This window comes from Polypterus senegalus, chromosome 13 (assembly GCF_016835505.1).
Source record: "Polypterus senegalus isolate Bchr_013 chromosome 13, ASM1683550v1, whole genome shotgun sequence".
Classification (NCBI taxonomy): domain Eukaryota; kingdom Metazoa; phylum Chordata; class Cladistia; order Polypteriformes; family Polypteridae; genus Polypterus; species Polypterus senegalus.
Genome location: NC_053166.1, coordinates 1,298,296 through 1,320,997, shown reverse-complemented (window position 1 = coordinate 1,320,997; position 22,702 = coordinate 1,298,296). Strand labels below are relative to the sequence as shown.

At 45.1% G+C, this 22,702-nt stretch overlaps 1 protein-coding gene across 23 annotated transcripts in view; it reads left to right on the top strand.

Annotated features, from left to right (window-relative positions):
• The first annotated feature begins 318 nt into the window (after positions 1 to 318).
• The window catches only part of LOC120542371 (glutamate receptor ionotropic, NMDA 1), a 75,076-nt gene continuing 52,692 nt past the window's right edge, over positions 319 to 22,702 (top strand). For 4 of the 23 annotated variants that reach the window (XM_039774788.1, XM_039774782.1, XM_039774783.1 and 1 more), the window contains exons 1-3: positions 321 to 1,181; positions 12,709 to 12,843; positions 12,934 to 13,110. In XM_039774788.1, coding sequence (XP_039630722.1) covers positions 936 to 1,181; positions 12,709 to 12,843; positions 12,934 to 13,110 — 558 coding nt within the window. In that variant the 5' untranslated portion in view covers positions 321 to 935. Of the gene's footprint in view, positions 1,182 to 12,708; positions 12,844 to 12,933; positions 13,111 to 22,702 lie in introns of all 23 variants that reach the window. The other 19 variants (XM_039774790.1, XM_039774785.1, XM_039774784.1 and 16 more) reach the window with 11 other exon arrangements.

Sequence of the window (22,702 nt, the reverse complement as noted above, 5' to 3'; positions counted from 1 at the left end):
TGTCTTCTTCTCGGGAAGCCGCTTTGGGTGTCACGCTGTGTCGCCGCTCCGCGATGCTCGGCCTCTTTTTTAATTGAAGGTCGCGGCTCGTTAACGCGAAGCAACATGGCGAGTAGAAGAATGTGCGGCTCTTTAATATGCGGGGACCGAAATAAAACAGCAGCTGTCACTGAATGACCTGCTCCGACTGATCACCCCCTGCAAATCGTTTATTTTTTTTTTATGAGAACACATTTACAGCTCCTTTTTATTCTCATGATGGCCTTTTAATTCCTCAAATTGTCTCTAGTCATGCGATGACAGGGTCGTCATTTTGGGAATTGAATTGATGTTGGGGGGTTTCCAGGCGCACGCAGCCGATGAGGACCTCTGTTTTAACAGAAACGCTTCAGGTTCCTTTCGAACTTCTCGCCCATCCCCTCCATCTGCGACAGGAAGAGCCGATTCACCCACTCCACGGTGGTCCTGCTTCCAGACCCCCCAACGCCTTCCGATAGGCTGCGAGATGCGCGCTCTGGGAATCGCGCGCCCCCGACGTTTCAGCACCGCGGACAGCTCGCGCTCGAGCCCACCATTTCATTGGAACGCTGCGCCTTCATTCGAGGCAGAAGGACCCGCAGGAGAAGACCGCGAAAACGAGGCAAACGCACCGCGTCGAGAAGACATAAGCGGCAAAAATGCGATGAAAAGAAGCGTCGCTCCGAAAACTGACAAATGAACATATTTATTATTTGATTTTAAAAAGGGTTATTTGAAAAGCGGTGAGTGCAGAGGACTGCGTCAGATGAGACCCATTTAAGGAACAGGAAGGCGCATTCCAATGCACTGCTGAGGAGACCACCGGATGGACGAGAGGAGACCAGACAGTCGGAGGCGCACACCGGACACGGCGTTCATTTTTGTCAGGGGCGCCCGGCTGCTTCGGTAATCTCAAAATGCGGGTCATCCTGCTGGCAGTTATTTGTTCTTACTCCTTTGCCAGAGGAAGCTGCGATCCTAAAATTGTCAACATCGGCGCCGTGTTGAGCAAAAACCGTGAGAACAGCTTCAGAGAGGCGGTGAACCTCGCCAACAAGAGGCATGGCACCTGGAAGATCCAGCTGAACGCCACCTACGTGTCCCACAAGCCCAATGCCATCCAAATGGCTCTGTCGGTGTGCGAGGATCTCATCTCGAACCAGGTAACAGGGGGTCGGGGATTCGGGCCGAGGCAGAAGGGGCATCGAGAAATCAATCAATCAACCAATCAGAGCTTTTATTGGCGAATCAGTCCAGTGTCCACATGCAGCCCACCCTCTACCTCAGAAGTTCTTGTCTTCCATGAAAAAGACCATTAAATTCAAAGAGGAGAGGACCCCTCAGTGGACTAAGCCGTTTCACAGCTGATGCCCAAAATACTGACGTGAATCTTTTGCCATCTTTGCTGCCACCGTCACCGAAGCTTTCGATCACCATGTTTGATTTCTCACATTCATTTAAGGGGCTTCTAAACGGGGGTGACGAACTTTGTATTGTCATTGTCGTGTCATTTCATTACTGTCATTGCACGAAGTAACGGTTCTTTTTCGGGTGACGCTTTTTAATTTGTGGATTTGCAAACGGACGCAGCGCTATTTGCATTCGCTTTCCTAGTTTTTGTTTTGCCTCCTGCTGATTTAACGTCCTTCTTTGTGACGTTTCCCCCCGAAATGCGGCGATTTTTTTTTTTTTTGTTTTTTTTTTTTTACCAAAATCAGATCGAGTTCGATGTTATCCTTTAATGCGTTCATGAGAAGGCGTGCAAAGTGCCACCCATGGATACTGTGGCGATGCATCATGCCACACGCACGAGCTTGCATTTGTCCTCGAAGTCTGTGATCGGAACACCTCATGAATGACACAAGCGCACCTCATTCTTAAGATGTAAACGTTTTTATTCTGCTGTCATTATCGTGTCGGCTCTTCGCAGTGTCGTGTAAAAGTCCAGTGACTGAAACGACATTACCGCATGAATAAGCAATGGGGGCAACCTGATGAGAGAATTCCCAGCAGAATATCTGAATGAATTCACACACGTCCGAAATGTCGAATGCAATAAATGCGATCCGTTATCCCAAAATGTGGATCACTGTAAAAAAAAAATCTTGTAGAATAAACGCTTAGATGATCAAAAATCAGTCAGGAGCACAGCGTACATTTGTCTCAGTGCAGTAAATGCAGTCAACAATTCTAATGCGATTATTACGGATGTACTGTTTCATTCTGTTTTTAATTTCCATCTTCCAGTTATGTCAAATCAAACCGATTCTAGCTAACTAGTTCAGTGATATATTTTGAGTTTATACCTTTATAATGCAGTTTATTTCAGTCAGTCAGTCCCTCTCCAAACCGCTATATCCTATGGGTCACGGGGGTCTGCTGGAGCCAACACAGGGCGCAAGGCAGGAACAAACCCCGGGCAGGGTGCCAGCCCACCGCAGTGCAGTTTATTTGCCTGTAGAAAATTTAAAAGCATTACTTCACAACACCAAATTATAAAATAAAGTGCCAACAGATAATAATTCTAATGATCGAATGCGATCCCTTGTGCTGTTCATGCTGCCCAGTGGAGAAGATGCCGGGTGTGCGACAGTTTAGCCGGCTAATGCGAAAATAACTCATAACGCATAAATCCGCTTCCGGAATCACAAAAACAGTCCACACACACCGCAAAACGATCTTGTTAACCAATCATTAAATCTTTATTTCTCAAGGGTTATAAGGAACAATGGCCAGCTTTGCGGCAAAGGAGGCGTCACCTTATGCAAATAAAGCTAAACTGATGCAAATATAGAATTCTGTAGTATTATGGGTTTGGACAATGCAATCGTTACTTATAAAACACATTGAAACGATTCATTAATAGTGGCAGCTAAACGCTGCCTAAATGTCAGCTTTCATGTATTTATCTATTCCATATCTTTATTTTAAGCATTAATTGAATTACAGTTTTTATACTCTGAAAACAGTTAATGTAACGTATTTTACTGGATTTGCTGCAGTGTGTCTAATGCGCTGTCCTGTATTGTCTCAGTACATGAAAGCTCAATAAGGCTGTGATTTATTTCTGCGTTTTGTATTCCCTTTTAGAAATTAAGGTTCTAAAATGGCACTTCCTCATTGAAACTTTAGCTAAGAAAGAAACGTTTCATGCTGCTGGGTGGTACAAATATGTGCAGAAATAAGAAATCTGCATAGTATAGTAGGCAGGATCCTAACAGATCAAGGAAACTGAACGCTCCGAGCATCCTCTGAAAACCAGAGGATATTTTAGAAATCTGCTCATGGAGTCTGTTAAAGATCAAAACACATGGAGGATCTTTCTGGAACCTTCATGCGGATGGTAAAAACAGATCCCCTCTGACAGTACTCATTTTGAGAAGTGCCGTAGCCCTCTAAATGTGGAATCTGGGTTGCCATAGTTTCCAATCTGCATGCGCGTACCGAAGGCGGCGGTAACGAGGACGGCGCTTCATCTTCTGTTCGTGTCAAGCAAACGCCCTCATGGGCTGCCATAATCGTGCAGTAGCAGAACACCTTCAACCTTCATAAATGTATATTGGAGCTTTGACTTTAGAACTTGTTATTCTTTTGTTTTATTATTATTATAGTTGTTGTAGCGTTGCTGCCTCGCCGTTAGGAGACTCGGGTTCGCTTCCGAGTTTTCATGTTCTCCCCGTGTCTGCGCGGGTTTCCTCCCACAGTCCAAAGACATGCAGGTTAGGTGCATTGGCGGTCCTAAATTGTCCCTAGTGTGTGCTTGGTGTGTGGGTGTTTGCCCTGTGGTTGGATGGCGCTCTGCCCAGGGTTTGTTTCCTGCCTTGCGCCCTGTGTTGGCTGGGATTGGCTCCAGCAGACCCCCCCCGTGACCCTGTAGTTAAGGTATAGCGGGTTGATTAATGGATAATGGATGGATAGTTGTTGTTGTTGTCTGCTGCTACAGTCAGTCAGTCAGTGTCCAACCTGCTATATCCTAACACAGGGTCACGAGGTGCAAGCCAGCCCACCGCAGGGCACACACACAAACACAGCACTCACACACAGCACACAATGCACCTAGAGAGAGAGAAACCTGGAGAAACAGGATCAGTGCTGCCACAGCCTACATTAGTGATGTCTGGGAGAAGAGGAGAGGGGTTCCTCGTCAAACATCTCCTGTCTGACACCAAAACACAGGGGCTGAACATTTCAAATTCAACCCTAGACTCTTCGGAACGCTTTTTGAAATAACGACATCTAACTCTTTCTCCATATCTTTTTTTTTTTTTTGAGTTCTGCTAACCCCACGAGAAAGACGCTAGTGCATAAGTTCCATCCTCACCCTTGACTCTTGGCCATGAGACACAGCAGAGAACACCTGTCTCCACTATTTTCATGTGTGACCCCCAAACATTTTCTGCCATATAGTACAATATGTCTTATGTCGTGTGTGCTTATACTGTCATAGGGTGCTGACCACTATTTACCGTGCATTTGACGATATCTCTAACTGTAAAGCATCTTGAGTTGGTACCTCACTGTTTAAATAAGTTTGTTGGTCAGTGGGTGCAGAACTAGTCGTCACTCTAAAGCCTACAAGAGCCAGTCAGTCTCCAACCTAATATCCTAACTACAGGGTCACGGGGGTCTGCTGGAGCCAATCCCAGCCAACACAGGGTACAAGGCAGGAACAAATCCCGTGCAGGGCGCCAGCCCACCGCAGGGCACACACACACACCAAGCACACAAGCATTTAGGATCGGCAATGCACCTAACATCATGTCTTTGGACTGTGGGAGGAAACCCACGCAGGGAAGTGAACCCAGGTCTCCTTACTGCAAGACGGCAGTGCTACCACTGCGCCACCGTGCCGCCCGCTGCTATAAGAGCCATTTTTATTATTACTACTGGGCTGACCCGCCTTTTAAGGCGACCGACTTTTAAGTTGACCACTTCTTAAGGCAATTCAATATGTAGACAAATTTGATATTTTAGACAAACTCATTCATTTGGTTATATTGTATTTGAGCGGTATTACTTTAATAGTTTAGTTTCTGTTATTTTTGTGATGAAATTTAAACTTTTTTTTTCTATATTGAGGTCGCCCTTTTGAACCCCCCTGATATTTACTACGCGGTGAGGCATTTGTACTCCATCAACATGAATTATTTCCAGAGACATCATTTTGTCTATTTTTCCAGCGCATCGCGCACAAAAGCAAGGGAACGATTGGAGCACCAGAACTCTGCTCACATCATGTCGCTTCGTACCGCAAGCTGCAAGTAGTAAGTCTGTGATAAGTGGACGCTTTCCACTCACGGGACGGAAGGACAATCCCGACCGCTTTTATATAGTAAGAAAGAAGAAGAAGATATCGCACAGTCTGGAGTAGAAAATCATCTTTTACCTGGAAACACGAAACTACAAATCCCATCGTGCATTGCAAAATGGACGGGGCGTGCGTGAAACTCCGCGCCTGCGTAGCACTCACGACACCCGAATGCTTTTATATAGGATTGATGACTAGTTGGTCAGAAATGGTCTTCTGCAAGAAAAACAAGCTTGTTGTGATACTGCGATGGTCTCCAGGGTCCCCACAGCCCTGTCCAGGATAAGCGCATCAGGAAGTGGATGAATTGTTGAATATTGACATGGCAGCCCTCTCTTTCAAAAGCTGATTAAAAAAAAAAAAGATTCTGAGCAAAACACAATAAGTTAATGAAATTCTTTAGATTTCAAGATTCTAGATCAACAACTTAATGCTGAGATCGGAAAAGAAATAAAATAATAATAATAATAATAATAATAATAATAATAATAATAATAATAATAATAATAATAATAATAATAATAATAATCAGCAGTTGAAACTGGCCGATATGCAACAGTACTCCTTCCTCGTTTTTACATTACGAGTACCGGCCGGTAGTAACAACATGCATTCAGTCCTCCAAGGGAGAACCCCCGACATGTCACACAGCTACCCCGACCCCCCATCTCCCTCACCTGGCACACCTCTTTGAAACTGCATGAATGCGTACATCAACACACCTATAATATACTATAGCCTACTATAGGGTGGTCCAGATCTAATTATGCAATTTTCATTACGTTATAACTTATTAAGTTTATTACATAGAAAATCACCCGAAAAATCCATCGAGAAGTGTGCGAACTGGCGACATGAAGAATCGTCTTTGCGCCGAACTGGAATCGTCCCGCCATAAATCAAAGTCATCCAGACGATCTAAATCTGCCTAATTAGATCTGGACCACCCTGTAGTATGAAGATACTATACGCCTATACATTCACCTGTACTATAACTGCATATAATATACACCTTCAGACTGTTAAAGGGATACCCCACCCTGTTATTCAGACACTAATCATCATCATCATCATCATCATCACCACCGTTATTTTAGTGTGATTTCCAGATCATTTGAAACTACTCAACTAATTTTGCGTTCTGTTTGAAGCAGGAATTTAGAATTTCCAAGTCCTTAGTCGTAGTTTTCACCTGGAATGCCTCGACAAGTCGGATTTTACTCGGAAACTCGGGGCTGGCCTGTCAAGTTCGAGTTTGTCCGACTTCAGCGCATAACGTCAATCCAAAATGTATAAAATAAAGTGTCATGCGTCGTTATCAACTGCTGTTGATTCTGATGGAGCCGTCACAACAGAGGTGATCCTGGAAGCGTTCGTCCATATTGGTTTTCTGAATGTTTAACTGGAATGTGGTCAACTCTGGTGTGACCCAGCAAACTGGCATTGGACCAGTGCAGGTTCAATGTGGGCAGCAAACATTTTAATTGTATCTGTACCTTGGTGGTCCATACATTCGCTTATACAGGGTGGGGTTGTGTGAGTTTATCCCACCAAGCAGTGGGCACAGGCAGGGACAATCCCTGGACAGTTCGCCAGCCCATCACACGGGGAACACACACAGACACACACACACACACACTAACTGTGGTGTCACCAGCCCACCTGTCCCACAAACACTGGGAGGACATGCCAACTCCATGCAAGGCAGCAGTGCCACCACTACTGCTATGCCAACATGCCACCTCTCTTTCTGGTCCTTTCCTTAAAACTTGTTTTTAGTGTTACATGAAGACTTATAATGTATTAATTAATAAGAGAAGGAATTAGAAAACACAATGCTAATGTGGCTTAATAAACTATTTATTGTTACAAAACGCCATTCTATTTATTACTACAAATCCAGCTTTTTTTTTTTCCTGAACAAGAAAATGCTACCAAAAATATATTAAAAATGGTGCCATTTCAGCCAATGTTAAAACAACACTTTCTGAAGTCGATCAAATTGTTATTTATATTTGTAAAGTCAAAATGTAAAACTCACCGACAATAGAAATCTACAGCGCTATACTCCGCGACAACATTAGAAAGCGGGGAAGCTTATGGGGGTCCTTATAACATTTGCCTAACGTTATCACACCATCACTAAGCCAAGGAGGGATTTACTGGACCCGGTTTGGGCCATTAGGGGTTCTTTGTTATAGCGGTCTCCTTATAGCAGCCCCCATGTTGGGTCAGTGGGTATGTCCAAGCCCACGCTGTCCACAGTGTGTCCGCATGTGTGCTGGGGACGTCATTTCCGGCTAAGACACCCACCCGACTTCTAAGGTAAATGAAGCTGAGTGTAAATATCCGGTAAAGCGGGTGCTGTGGCGCCGGTGCAGCCCACAAAGTTCTTAAAGTCCAAAGCAGAGGACAATAAGACCTAAAGAACTTAGTGGGGTTTGGTAAAAATCAACCAGCTTAAACAGAGAAAACAAACTTAAATAATCATCATCACCATCATCATCATCATCATTACTCCACATACAGTACATGGAACATTTTAATGATCACAAACAAGATGCTTGGCACTATTTTTCACACTACACCCTTAAGCACACTGGCCTTTTACTGGGCTCTGTGGTTCCTTATAGAGCCATTGCTTCGCAAAGAACAATTTTTCATTACTCTCTCGGTTTTGCGGCGTCGTTGCTTGGCGTTTGATTGGGGATGTGGTGGACTCCCCCGGGATGTGGGCGACTTTATTACTTCTCAATGGATCTCACGTTTTCATATTAGGTGAAAATAAAAGAGATCAGTTTGTTTAAAATGCATAGGGACGCGTTTAATGTATGGAAATGTGGGCTAAATACTTCACTTCTACACCTGAAGCGCACACAATGCTCGCAATCGCGCTTTATCAAACCTGAGAACAGACAACTTCTCGAAATCGCGGCTTCCAAATGGTATTGCGCCTGTAGGTGGCGCGTTTCAGACATTGACACACCACTGATGCCAGTCTGGTCACATCCGACTGGCAGAAGGATATTAGGGAGTCAAGTATCCGATAAAATAATCCTGGATTGAATCTGCAGGCATCTGGTGCCAGGCTGTGCCCAGGGCCAGGGGCTTGACAGCGTGAGGCCGCACGTCTTCAAAAAAAAAGACACAATTGCGCATCGTGCTTTAATCATCTTATGTGTCGAACCGCGTCCTGGAATTGCGAACAGGCTGAAGCGAAATGAGGTCCGAGTACACCGCTGAACTTGAACCGTGGGGACCAAAGGGCTGGATATGTGTGTGCGCTGGACTGCGCACGGAGCGCCCCCTTCAGGCTCAGCGTTAAACGGCGGAGTCGCTCGGCTTTTAATTATCACAAACGGCCTCAACTGTCAAATGGAGGGAAGCCGCAGCGATTGTACTCCGGGGAAGGCTGAATGCATTGATTTCCATTTGTCAGGCCGAGAGACGGGAATGTAGAGAGGCGTCCTATAAATGTGCCAAAGGGGGGGGCGGGGGGACTGGTGGGGGAGTCTAGGGTTTAGGCCGACACAAATATAAACAAACAAGAGAAAGACAAAAAAATAAAATATTGTAATAATAAAAAGAATGATGTATAAAGAATTGTGTGCGGAGATGATAATGAGGCAGAAACGGGGGTGGCTGAACGCGGAGGAACAGATAGAGTGGGGGAGGTGAGGGAGAAAACGAAACGGGTGGAGAGAAAGAAAAAAGAGAAGAGCAGAAAGACAACATGGCGGGCGCTAAGCAACTCGAACATTCTGGACATACGTAGATAAAATGTATTATTATTACTAGGAAAATTTTAGCTTGACAGATTCATATAAAAGAAACTATGTGATTGATAGAAGACACTATATCATACATTAACTGACAGATAGATGTGAAAGCCGCAATTTAAGAGATTTATAGATAGATAGATAGATAGATAGAGTGAAAGGCACTATATAATAGATAGATAGATAGATAGATAGATAGATAGATAGATAGATAGATAGATAGATAGATAGATAGATAGATAGATAGATACTGTATAACGAAGAGTGACATAAAGAAGGAAATTCACAGACTAATAAATAGATATTTAACAGACTGATTGATGTATAGTGAAATGTACTATATAATAGAGTGATATTGAATATTGCTTAATGATAATGTAATATGCTATTAGATAGATAGATAGATAGATAGATAGATAGATAGATAGATAGATAGATAGATAGATAGATAGATAGATAGATAGATAGATAGGGAGTTTGCCCAACCAGTCCACATGTGTTTTGTGGATTTGGAGAAGGCATTCGACCGGGTCCCTCGAAGCATCCAAGAGTACGGGGTACAAGGCTCGTTGTTACGAGCCATCCAGTCCCTGTACAGGAGGAGCAGGAGCTTGGTCCGCATTGTCGGTAATAAGTCGGACTCGTTTCCTGTTGAGGTTGGACTCCGCCAGAGCTGCCCTTTGTCACCGATTGTGTTCATAAGTTATATGGACAGAATTTCTAGGCGCAGCCTAGGAGGGGAGGGGCTCTTGTTCGGTGACCTCAGAATCTCGTCTCCTCTATTTGCGTATGACGTACTTCTGTTGGCTTCATTGGACAGTGGCCTCCAGCTTTCACTGGAGCGGTTCGCTGAGCCAAAAGGCGAGGCTGTCGATTTACCAGTCGATCTACGTTCCTACCCTCACCTATGGCCACGAACTTTGGCTAGTGACCGAAAGAGCAAGATCGCGGATACAAGCGGCCGAAATGAGTTTTCTCCGCAGGGTGGCTGGACTTTCCCGTATAGACAGGGTGAGGAGTACAGTTATCCGGGAGAGACTCGGAGTAGAGTTGCTGCTCCTCCGCATTGAGAGGAGTCAGTTGAGGTGGTTCGGGCATCTGGTTAGAATGCCCCCTGGATGCCTCCCTGGTTGGGGATGTTCCAGGCATGCCCCACTGGGAGAAGGCCACGGGGCAGACCCAGGACACGCTGGAGGGATTTAAGCAGTCACACTGTAATACATTGATTGATTACACTGTCAGCGTTAATTCTTTGACAGTCCGAAGTCACGTGTGTCTTTTTTTGTGGTGCACATCAATGGCGTTTATTGGAACGGAGAGAGCGCTGTCAGAAGGGGCGTGGCCTGTGAGGCACGCTCTCAATGGGGCGGGGCTTATCCTTGATTCCATTTTCCTCGGAAGAGTACAGACAGAGCTGGGAATGACGTCACACCCGAGTTGACCGCGTTGTGGTAGAACATTTAGAAATCCAATATGGATGCGTCTAGGAAAACTTTTGTTGTGTTCCTTTGGAATAAATAGTAGTTGATAACTCATTACGTTTTTTTTTTTTTGCATATGCAACCATCGTAGCAACATGGAGTTGGACAGTGTTGAGTATACAACTAATTTAATTAGACACAACTAGACAGAACTGCTAATAAACAGGATCCTACCACAGCTTTCACTAACGTTTGTAGTCTACATCGACATTTTGGATTGATGTCATGATCTGAAGTCAGACAAACATGGACTTGACAGACCAGCCCCGAGTTTCGGAGTTGGATATCTGACTTGTGAGGACATTCACAGCTGAAAATTCCAACTTCTGACTTTTAATTTCAAATGGAAGGCAGCGTAAGAAGCCATGCAGAGGATATGTGTGTATGTGTGTTGAGAGATGGAGACTTGATGAAGCACATAATGAGCAGCCCTTACCAGACTGCCACCCCTGCTAAAATCTGTTGGCCTGGGTTTGCGGCCATCAGCGAGTCTCAGGATAGATTCTGAATTAGGAGGCAGTGACGCAGCAGTTAGACGTCTTATAGGCCAGTGGCCCACCTTCACAAGGCTTTCACACACTACACAGGATAGTGGCCCCCCAGTGGAACAACTGCTGGAGACACGACAAGCAAAGCCTTAACAGAAATGAAGATTTATCAACATATTGTTATACAGTGTATTCACCAAGGGGCAGGAAAAAGAGAGACTTCAACATGAGATACTCAACACCCAAAGCAGAAACCCAAATGAATATGAATAGATTTCCAATCTGTGTTCATTGGGCGATGTGTTAAATTGTGTTGCAGATAAGTGATTGATGTGATGATTCATGATAACGATGGTGACAATTCCATAAAAACAGAAGGTTAGAGTTCAGACCCTTTAAATTTTGTCACGAAACAGAAAAATCAATAAATGACTTAAAAAGGCCCAAGTGTTCCAGGGGGAACCAAAAAATTGAGGCATCACCTGAGCACACCTAGGGAAATGTATGGCGAGAACCGTGTGAGGTTCAAAACCAACTTGGTCAGGTGAGCAGAAATATTTTTCCAGTTAAGAAATAAGCATATTATTCAAAATTGGAGTATATATCGGCACCTAAGCTGAGCCTTCTGTAAACACCTGAACAAATCGTTAATTGAGTGAGGCGCGTTTGCTTATCTAATTTTTGCACAACAGCACCATCTGCTGGTGAATTTTGGCGCAGCTCCCTTCCTGTCCTAAAGGCTGAGACGGCGCTACACCTCGTAATGTTATCCTGACGTCTGTCTGTCTGTTTCACCCTGTCCGTTATGACAAAGGTGAGGTGAGGAGGAGGAATGACACAGAAGACTCGATGTAACTTCCTAATTCCTTATTTATATAGCGCCTTTAATCAAAAGATTCATCATAGGGATTTGAAAAGACCTGCCAGTACACGGTTGTCCAGATCTAATTATGCAATTATAAAAAGGCGAACACATCGCACTGCTGTTCAACTGACAACCATCTCCCCGAATTTTAAATGCAGGGCAGGTGCTGCCATCTATCGGCAACAAAAGTATTTATTTGTGAATTCTCTATGTACTAAACTTTTAAGTTATAGCGTAATGAAAATTGCATAATTAGATCTGGACCACCCTATACATAGCAACAGGCAGAAAGAAGGAAAACACCGCTGGGCATTCAGTTCTAACGGTCTTGTTTGTGTGGGCTGGAGTTCGTGTCAGGAAGTTTTAAAAAGTTTATTGATTTTATTTAAGTAAGGGGTAATTGAAAAAAAAAAAGTGTAGAAGAGAAAAAGAGATGTGCTCTAGCTCAGTGGCGTGCCTTCACCCTTGTGTTAGAAAAGAAATAAAATGCAGTTGGCAAGTAATCTTCAAACTGGGGTGACCATCTTTGTGTGCCTCCCCACTCATCGCGGACTCAGCCTGCCACGCTACCGAGGTCGCCGAAAGCCAAGCAGACCCGACGCCGAATTCTGGTAAGGAGAATAGCGAACTCTCTACACCCGCTCTTACATGTGTGCAAATTCTCCAAATAAAGTGATATATCGTGCAGGTCATTAAATGACCAAAAGGGCATTTGTTTGGGCCAGACGTCCTCATTTCGTGTCCTGACGCTTTGCCTCCTTCTCCCCAGGTTTACGCCATATTAGTGAGCCACCCTGGTGCCCCGAATGAGCTCATGACCCCCACGCCTGTCTCCTACACGGCCGGCTTCTACCGCATCCCAGTGGTCGGGCTGATGACACGGATGTCCATTTATTCTGACAAGGTAAGCGTTGTGTTACAGCGCACCCTAGAGGTGCCTCCAAGGCTAAAGCGAAACCACACAGTAAACGCCCGTATGTCCCTGTGTGTGCAGAGTATCCACCTGTCGTTCCTGCGCACCGTCCCGCCGTACTCCCACCAAGCCCACGTGTGGTTCGACATGATGCGCGTCTTTCACTGGAACCACATCATCCTGATCGTGAGTGACGACCACGAGGGCCGAGCCGCCCAGAAGAGGCTGGAGACGCTCCTGGAGGAGAAGGAGACCAAGGTGAGCGCTGAGCACGCCGGTCAGTGTGGCGTCAGTGCGTGTGTGCGCGTGCGTGACTTACTCGTGTTGAATTTCTCTGAACTGTTCTGTGTGTGTAGAGTTCTGTTATGTTAAACACATTTCTTTCCATTGTAACATTTTATGCTGGATGCATCAACAGCGTCTTAAGTGGTTATCTGACAGTACTTTGTACTTATTCATCTCACATGCTTTTGCCATAGTCAAAAAAATCTCCTACATGTGAATCAACGTCAGGAGCGAAAAGAAGGACTTAACCTGGGGCTCTGCAAAATGCTAAAAATAAATAAATAAATAAATAAACCCAAAGCGCTCGTTTCTTCTCGGGTGGGATTTTGCCCATTGACCGAGAAGCACACGTCACACCTTTGCATGAGGGTTGCATGAAGCGGCCGGTCCCCGATCTATTTGTTCGTTAGTACTCGGCAAGAATTGCGTTTCCCTAACTTAATTAGATTAAAATTATTGAAATAATTACACTTGCATGCAGATTCCGTTTTTTTTTTCGTAATTCCAAATATTGCATGCCACTTCATTTCGGCAATTTGCTCACGCGTTATCATTTAAGCTTCTTTATGTTTATTGCGGCTCTTCACGCCAAATTGACGTCACTTCCCAGCCGATCAATGCCGTTTCTCTCCTTTTACCGTCGGTTTAGAGAAGTTCGTGACCACATTCCGAAGATTGGGGTGCACGCGACATGAAAACGTCACCATTTTAAAAGGAAAGACTTGCGAGTATAAAAAAGCTGACCCATTACGTCAGAGGCTCGGACCTCTGGTGGCACTTGGCTCGCTCCAAAAGTCGAGTTTGGGTGGCCTTTCTGTGACATTAATGATGCAAAGTTGAGGGGGACTCCTATAGGGTTTAGATTTGTGTGTGTGTGTGTGATGGGTTCCAAGTTGTCATCTCAAATTTAAGGTGGGCTCCGCTATTTAATGTTAACACCTGTAAGGCAGAATTCAGGAAAGTCCCATTGTAGCCGCAGCACTCAGGGGGCTCCGTTAGTGTTATTTAAATTATTGGGACGCAGAGCAGCCCCTTGTAGAATACTATGAGGGTGTCTTCATTATAGAGGCAGGAGTCAGCACAGTCCCTTCATGGCGCTGCCCTCTTCTAAGTTGTGGGATTTTTCGGCTGGACAGCCCTTGCTACAATAGTAGAATTTGGCAGGGGGGTGCAGGTGGGCTCTTTTTAATACTGGCAGGATTCTTTTGTGTGTTTGACTATAGAATTTTGTGTTTGTCCACCGTTTGGCTGTCATTGATTTTATTGTCGTAGGCTCAGATTCAGGAGTGAATGAGATTCTCTTTCCCTGTATCAGCTAAGCAATCGATCAGAATTAGTTTTATATAGTGCCTTTCAACTTGAATATTATTTCAAAGCTCTGTAGAAGACACAGAATGTGTAGAGCAGGGGACCCCAAATCCGGTCCTGGAGGGCCTCAGTGGCTGCGGGTTTTCATTCTAACCCTTTTCTTAATTAGTGACCAGTTTTTGTTTCTATAATTAACTCCTTTTCCATTCATTTTCATTGACTTGCTCTTGAAGACTCGGACCCCTTAATTGTTTCTTTTTCCTTAATTAGCAGCCAAACAATAACGAGATACAAAATGAGTCAAAAACAGGACCAGCAAACTGTGACCATCATACAATATCTGAAAATAAAGAAAGATGAAGGTCTCAGTTGTTCTGCTCAGGTCCCCAGTGCTCTTAGAAAAGAGCAAATCAACAATTTCAGAGATGTCTCACAACGAGAGCAGCAACAAGCCATTGAATTAAATAACGTGTTTAATGAACAACAGGAATCGGCACCCGATTAAGCCGCTGGTTGGAGTTGGAGGCCTTGACTTAGCTGGTCTTCTGTTGGCTCCATCACTTCACATCTCATTTCGGAATTGGCTGCCATTTTAGGAAAGAAATGAAGCCATTCAGAAGAACAATGAAGAATTTCAGGGGGACAAATCTTAAAAAAAAAAACAACAACAAGTCAATTAAAACGAATTCAAACGAATGTAATTAGCAGCAAACACAGCTCACTAATTAAGAAAAGGGTCAGAATGAAAACCTGCAGCCACTGGGGCCCTCCGGGACCGGAGTTGGGGACCCTTGGTCTAGAAGCAATATGTAACACCACATGGAAGGAAGACTGAAGTAGAAGAACATGCGGGTGGGGGATTGGGGGCCAAAGATGGACAACGATAAACTGTAGGGCACTTCAGCCAGAGGATCGGAAGACCAAAGAATTGTAAAGGTCAATAATCAATTCAAAAAAGGCAACCATTGTGCTCCCAAGTTTTTTCACAAGCAGTCGTCTTCTCTTCAAGAGCAGCTGAGCCTGCCGAGGGAAGAAACAAAAAATCAAAACCTGGGAGGCTGTGGTAGAAGAATTGTGAACATAAACACCAAAAATCATGCAGATGTGATAGGCAAAAAGGACTTCTGGTGTCTGGATGAAATAGGAGAAGAGGACGTGTGGAAAACAGAAACGGCATGGAATTTTGGGATTCTGCTCAAAGGAATTATTCACCTCAGTCCATCAGCTGCATGGTGGAAAACCACAAAGCAACGGCGACAGCGGCCGAAGAAAGGGTGACGAGCTGGAGCGGGCACGACAGACCCCATCCGGGCATTCAGCCGCAGATTGAGAAGTGAGAAGCGGGATAACCCGCTCGAGTTCCGACTACTTTGTGACTGCGGTGGGTGGATGTGAGTGTAGAAACAGTTCTGAGGGCGGCTAAAAAAAAACCCAAAATTCTAGCTAATTACAAAGGGCGCACCCCATGCAAAACTTCAGTTCTGAAGTTAAATGTTTTTTAACAAGAGAATAGGCTGACGCTCCGACACTGGCACCTGCAAGGCCTGTTTATTAACTCTTTAAGAAAAAGGGTCCCCGATCAACTCCCACGCCACGCTGACCGTCGTCCTCTTTCCTTTGCCTTGTCCGGACCCGTCCAGCTATTCAAGGCACGCCTGGTTTCGCCCTGCAGGGTCTCGCCTGCTTCTTCTCTCACAGGTCTGAGTCGCTCCAGTCTTTAAATTATAACGATGTGAGCGGAGGAATGGACTGAAGTTGCTGGTACAGGTAGCCGTTAAAAGGACCGTCCGTTTTTCTATGGCCGAGACCGCTATTTTCTTCATCACCACGTCCTTGCCCGTGACCTGCGCAGTCACACCATCTCTCACCTGGGGTCAGTGGGAAGTTGGTGACACGATCGGCCACACTACCTCCAGCGCCACCGGCTGTCACCTCCCCAGGCTCGTGGACCACAGGAGCAGAGAAGCTTTCAGAGATCAGTGGCTGCTTTCCAGCGCCGCCCGCCCGCCAGCCACGCCCCTCAGGCCAGCCGTATATGAGCTGGCCCCGCCCCTTCTGGCTGCCCGTGGACACCTGAGCAGCGTTTCTCGCACAGGTCTGGCCTCTGGACATTGTAATATTTAAACGAAATGAGACCACTTTTACCCAGCAATGGCCAAACATTTTTTTATGATAACAAAAAATATTTAATTGTTCCATTGGCACCCTAATAAGAATATACTCTAGTGATTTTTGATTTTTATTTAATTCTTTGTTTTGGGAGATGGGAAGGCTGTCTGGTGGCTTTGGCATTTTTTTTGAAGCCCCAATAAGCCCCCCAACAGTGCCACCCCCGAGGAGTATCAAACCAAAGCCAAACTGAATGAGTAAATTTGCGAGCTAAAGCTAAAGGTGGCCAAGAATTACATGAGAAAGCTTTGTCTTGCCACGTATTGGCTGCGTCTTATGACAATTCAATATAAATATTAAGAGGGGAAAAAACTGATTATGATGTTATGGATACCGAAAAGAAACAAAGAAAAAAAAAATGAACAAGAAGGAAAGAGAACGTCTTATGGAACAGCATTTGGAGACAACGGCCAGGTGGACGGGTGGGTGCTGAGCTTTTCAGACAGGATGGGTAGAAGAAGTTGAGCACCAGGGTCGCGATGGTCATAACAGGGTCCGACATCACATGAAGGAATAAAGAGTCAAGGGTCTTCTTCATCTGAAGCTGCTGGAAAAAGTGTTGATTCAGGCGGACAAGGCGGGCAATTATGACAGAACCCCCACCATAGAAAGTAGGCACCTTATGAAAAGCCTGGAGGCTGGAGATGGACAGGTTAGCTCCAATGTTAGATGAAGCCCGGACATTCACCTGTATACCTGTTTGTTTTTTTTTTTGGTTAGTCTGCTGACAGTGTACATTTTTTACTAGCACCCTATTAAAACCCATCAAGTTCAATATTTTGGGCACCAGCTTCTGGGTAGTGTGGTGGGGTTTGGATGAAGGGAAACCCGTACACAGGCCCCTTGCCCCAGCACTGCACTTTCCTGTTAGCTTTGATAGCCTAGAACAGGGGGTGTCCAACTCCGGTCCTGGTGGGCCACAGTGGCTGCAGGTTTTCATTCTAACCATCTTCTTCATTAGTGAGCCGTTTGGTCTTCATTTTAATTGTTGTGACTTGGACCCCCTTAGTTGTTTCTTTTTCCTTAAAGAGGAGCCAAACAATAATGAGAGCCAAAAAACGAGCCGCCACATGACCAGGTCACCTGAAAATAAAGAAAGCTGAAGGCCTCGGTCGGTCATGTCGGTCTGCTGAGGTCACCCAAACATCTTGACGGTGGTCTTAGAAAAAGCAGAAAATCAACAGAATGAGAGCAGCGGCTTTAATTAACAGAAAGAATGGGCTTCTCATTAAGAGACTGGTTGGAGTTTGACATTCCAGTTTAGCTGCTCATCTGTCGGCTCGCCTCACATCTCATTTCTGTTTGGCTGCCATTTAGAAACGAATCAATTCAGAGGACTGAGTCAGGGCTATTAAAATGAAGGCAAAAGGAAAGAATTAGCAGCGAAAGCTGATTAGGAAAAGGGGGAGAATGAAAAGCGGCAGCCATGGCGGCCCACCAGGAATGGAGTTGGATACCCCTGAACTTAAAAAGGTGAAAATCTTCATGGCCTGATTTAACTCACGTGGTCTCCAGTTAAGTAACACACACCATTATGCAGTGGTAGGAGACCCCCGAATTAGGGTAGAGATGGTAGTTTAGTTTTTATTTTCATTTATTTTCGGATAATGTGCTGTGTAAGAAGTTTTTTTTAACCTTCATTCCATCATTTGCCTAAAGCAGCCTCTCCTCAGCTCAAGCTGGCGCTTGCTGGCAACGTCAATGACGAGGCTGGGATCAACCCTGGGCAGGCTGCTGGTCCACCACAGGGCACACTCGACTGTGAGAGTTGGGAGGAAATCTGGTCACCAAACTCCAAGGGGACAAACTGCACCCAGGGGGTTCACAGCAGCGGCCCCCCATGCCACCCTAATTGGCCTTCTGTTGAACTTTTTGTTTTTCTGAAGGGGGTAACACACTCTGTCAGCGCCCGCTCCCAAACTCCTCCTCCTAAACAGCACTTGTCAGAAGATTGCTGCGCTCTAAACGCGGTTTTTTACAAGTTAATTACGGCGCCGGAGCAAAACAGAGAAAGTTCAGGCAGTGCACTGAAACATACGCTTTAGCGCCCGACTAGAAAGAAAGAAAGCAAAACAAATGAAAGGTTGATTAGCAAAATGAAAAAGAAGCCAAAAGCGAGAACCAGGAATAGAAGTCAAGAGAACAAAAAGGGTCCAAACAAAGAGGACACCCAACAAGGTCACTTTAGGCTTTTTTCCTAAAGGGGTCTTGGTTTCCGCAGATTGGAGATTGAAATGAACTCCGAGCCATCCGTTCATCCGGTTGTGCCAGTAATCAGGGGTCGTGACCTCAGACGCCACGCCCCTAGAAAAGCGGGACGTGGACCTAACAACGGGAATCAAAGTCGCGCCCGCCATTGGAAGACCCAAAATGGAGTTCAAGACGTTGTGAAACAAAACAAAAACATTGCGAATGGGCAACGTACAATTGAATCATGACAGCATGATGTGGGGAAAGGAATTCTGGCTATCAAGAAGCCCCCTACAAAGTTCAAGTTGCAATTTAATGTGCCGTGGTGTGCTACCAATTAAACATTTAACAGAAAACTGAGCCCTGCATACCTGAATTCCATTCTCTGATAAAGCAATCGACAATCGCTGTTACACTCATCGTGCTGACCACTTAGGTGACACCCTACATACGGAGGAATTAACACCTTCATGGGGTTCCATTTTATTTGTTTTCCCAGAGCGTATCTTGAATCCTCCCGATTTAAAGGAATGCATTTGCCTTTCTTGTTGGTGGGTTGCTGCCATTCAAACATACACCCCCGCCCAGCATGCCGCTACTCACATATAGTCCCATCTAGCCTGCTGCCACTCAAACATATAGCCCCACCCAGCCTGCTGCCACTCAAACATATAGCCCCACCCAGCCTGCTGCCACTCAAACATATTGCCCCGCCCAGTCCGCTGCTACTCACACATAGCCCCACCCAGCCTGCTGCCATTCAAACATATAGCCCCGCCCAGCTTGCTGCCACTCAAACATATTGCCCTGCCTGCCTCCACTCATATAGCCCCGCCCCACCCTGCCTGCCGCCACTCATATAGCCCCGCCCAGCCTGCTGCCACTCATCCATATAGCCCCACCCAGCCTGCTGCTATTCAAACATATAGCTATGCCCAAGTATATAAGTAGTTTTATATTTAATATGATAATTAATAAGCCAAGGTTCTGTTTTCTATACACAAAGCATGGGACCACATTTAAGATTAATAATTGAAATGAGATGTTTCAATAAACAATAACACGGCAATGAGAATTGTGCAACTCGTATCAATTAGTTTGCAAATCAAATGAATGAGAATCGTCAGACTGATTCTCAGCTTGGTGACTTGTTCACAAATCAGACGAGTCGAGACTCCTCATAATTCAGAAGGTTCTTGTGCATGCCCTTTAAATGTCTTCCACTGTTTGCGAAACAAAAAGACGCCGACGATATCACGCATGATTCGCATGCACTTCAGCACTCCCATTGACCTTGACTGAAACAATTTCTTCATGTTTATGAATCGATTCACACGATTCACTGTAAAGAGCTGTTCAAAAAGAACAAATCATTCGCAAACCGCTCGTCACTAAGCTGAGCTGCCACCATTCAAGCCTCTAGACACGCCTAATCTGCTGCTATTCAAACACACAGTGAACTCTGTAATGTCTAGGACAAGGGCCCATTGGTCCTCGATTTCCCCCTGTGCTCCTCAGTTTAAAATTACAAATCAAACAATTCAGACATTGTGATTAAAGTGCACATTTAAGTGGATTGACATACATTTTGGTCACTGCAGGTAGAACTGACAGCATTTTCTCTACTGGGCCCTGAAAAAAACCCCATTGGTGCTCAGACATGTAGCCCAACCCAGCCTGCTGTCACTCAAATGTAAAGCCCCGCCCAGGTAGGCGTTGGCAGGAAGTCACCGTCGGCTCCTGCTCTGTTCTCTTTGCAAAGGCATTTGTTTAGGGGTCCCTTTGCTTTTTTAGGTTCTCAAGTGGTTCACAGGGCATATTAGGAGGTCCCAGATGCCCAGAGTCACACCTTGGTGTCCCTTCAGAGACTGAATTTTCTCAGCTTATTCTATCATTGCATACATGTGGTGTCTAATCCTTCCAGAAACGTACAGAACAAAGACATTAGTTGCTTTCTTGACTCCTAGTAACTCTTTGGCTGTCTGTAAGTTTTCATTTTGAATTACTGCAGGCTCACATCCTTTGAAATATTTGGATCACAATGGGCCATCCCTCCCTCGGCACAGACAGGAAAAACAGCCATTTAAGTGTAGGCACTGAACAAGACAATGCTGGCTGTTAGATACGCAACACACCCAAGATACTTACCCTGAAAGGCACTATATAAAACTAAGCTACACTGATTGGTCACTTGTTTAAAAATATATATATAACATTACTTACACAGAGAACGACGACACGTACCAGCTAGAAAAGCAAAACCTGGGAGAAGGTGACAGAGCCCTGTGGGGACTTCCCAATGGGCGGCCATCACGCAACATTTAACAGATCTTGTAGGTGACTTTGGGCAGAGCTGTGAGAGTTGAAAGGCCGTCACCCACGGGGACCCGAGTAGGTGCACAAGCTAAAATAACACGATGCACCTGAGCTCCGGGCTTCTAGGGACAACACCACAGAGTGACCCCGGCAACTTCCGAGCTATAAAGTGAAAATATCTGCTCAATCAAGAGAAAAAGGAGCGGGCCATCAAGAGGTTTGGGTTTCAATGGTGACGGGACACTTGCACATTTCCACCCAGACGCTTCACATCCATAACAGGCTAGAATCTCATTTGTCTTTTGACTCCAATTGTTGTGCACCCCAGGGAGCTGGACAGATTAACACTCCATCCCCTCAAATGCTGCCTTAGAAATATCCGATTTGCGTTTTATTTAATTTAATTATGGGGACCAAAGCCGGAATTTAAAAAAAAAAAAAACGGTACATCGGATGTGGACGTCATGCCCCTCTGTGGATGTACTTTTTTCGGCTGCGAGAAGTACACCACCTTGTATGTGTGTGTCTCATGTATTCCAGATGTGTCTTTCTTAAGATCCGAGGTTCGTCTGTGTTCCCTGTGTTAATTTTGGGTGTCAATATCACCTGTCTACGTGTCTCACCAAAGGTCACGGCGCAGTGTGTCCCGCCCATGCGCCATGTGGAAGAAATATCTCACTCATGCTGTTCCATGTGTGTCCTGTTTTAAACGGTTGATTTATGGTGACACGTCCGCTTAGCATCTTTGTGGAGGTGACATCGCGGAGAGTCATTTTGAAGACAGTAGAGAAGGCGCTTCGTAGATTTATCACAGTTCAGGGGAGTCTAAAAATCGTGTGCATATTGCGATATTCCTAAGCCAATTGGTTATCTCTGTATGTCGACGGCATGAATGTACAGAGTACCCGCATAAATGTTGGCATCACGTTCAGCTCGAGCTTTACTTATGGACCCTGTTAAGGGTGTTTGGGATTGCTGAAAGATGGCAGAGCTTCTCGGGTTTGTCACCTGAATGGGCACTTGGCATCATAGAGAAGAAAATGGTGGGCTAAAAACAGACATCTTCATGCCGAGTGGTAGCCATGCTGAACAGATGCCAGGCTCCAAGGGGCAGTGAGACAGAAAGGACTTTAGCCTGGAGTTAGGACCACTTACCGAAAAGCTTAACTGTGCAACAAAAAGCAAATGGGGTGCACCAACATGACCATTAGGCCACATTGTGTTTGATTGAGTAATTACTCAGGAATTCTATACATGACAAAAAGGGCTAATTTTTAGATAATAATGGATGATGCCAACTTCAATTCAAATTGAAATAAATATAAAGCATCCAAACTTTTGTCATGATTTTGCCCTGCAAGATACTCAAAAGTAAACAAAATTCACAGATTATAAAACGTGAGCTGATGAGCCTCTGCTGTATATGGCACCTTTTATGAATACACAGATACCGAGAAGGTGCATATGGAGGGTCTAAATCTGAAAAGAGAAGCTGACTGACTTTTGGTAGTAATTTAAAACCATGTCTTTGATGGCGAAATACGTCCCACTGGTGCAAAGCAGTCAGTTTATTACCCTTAAT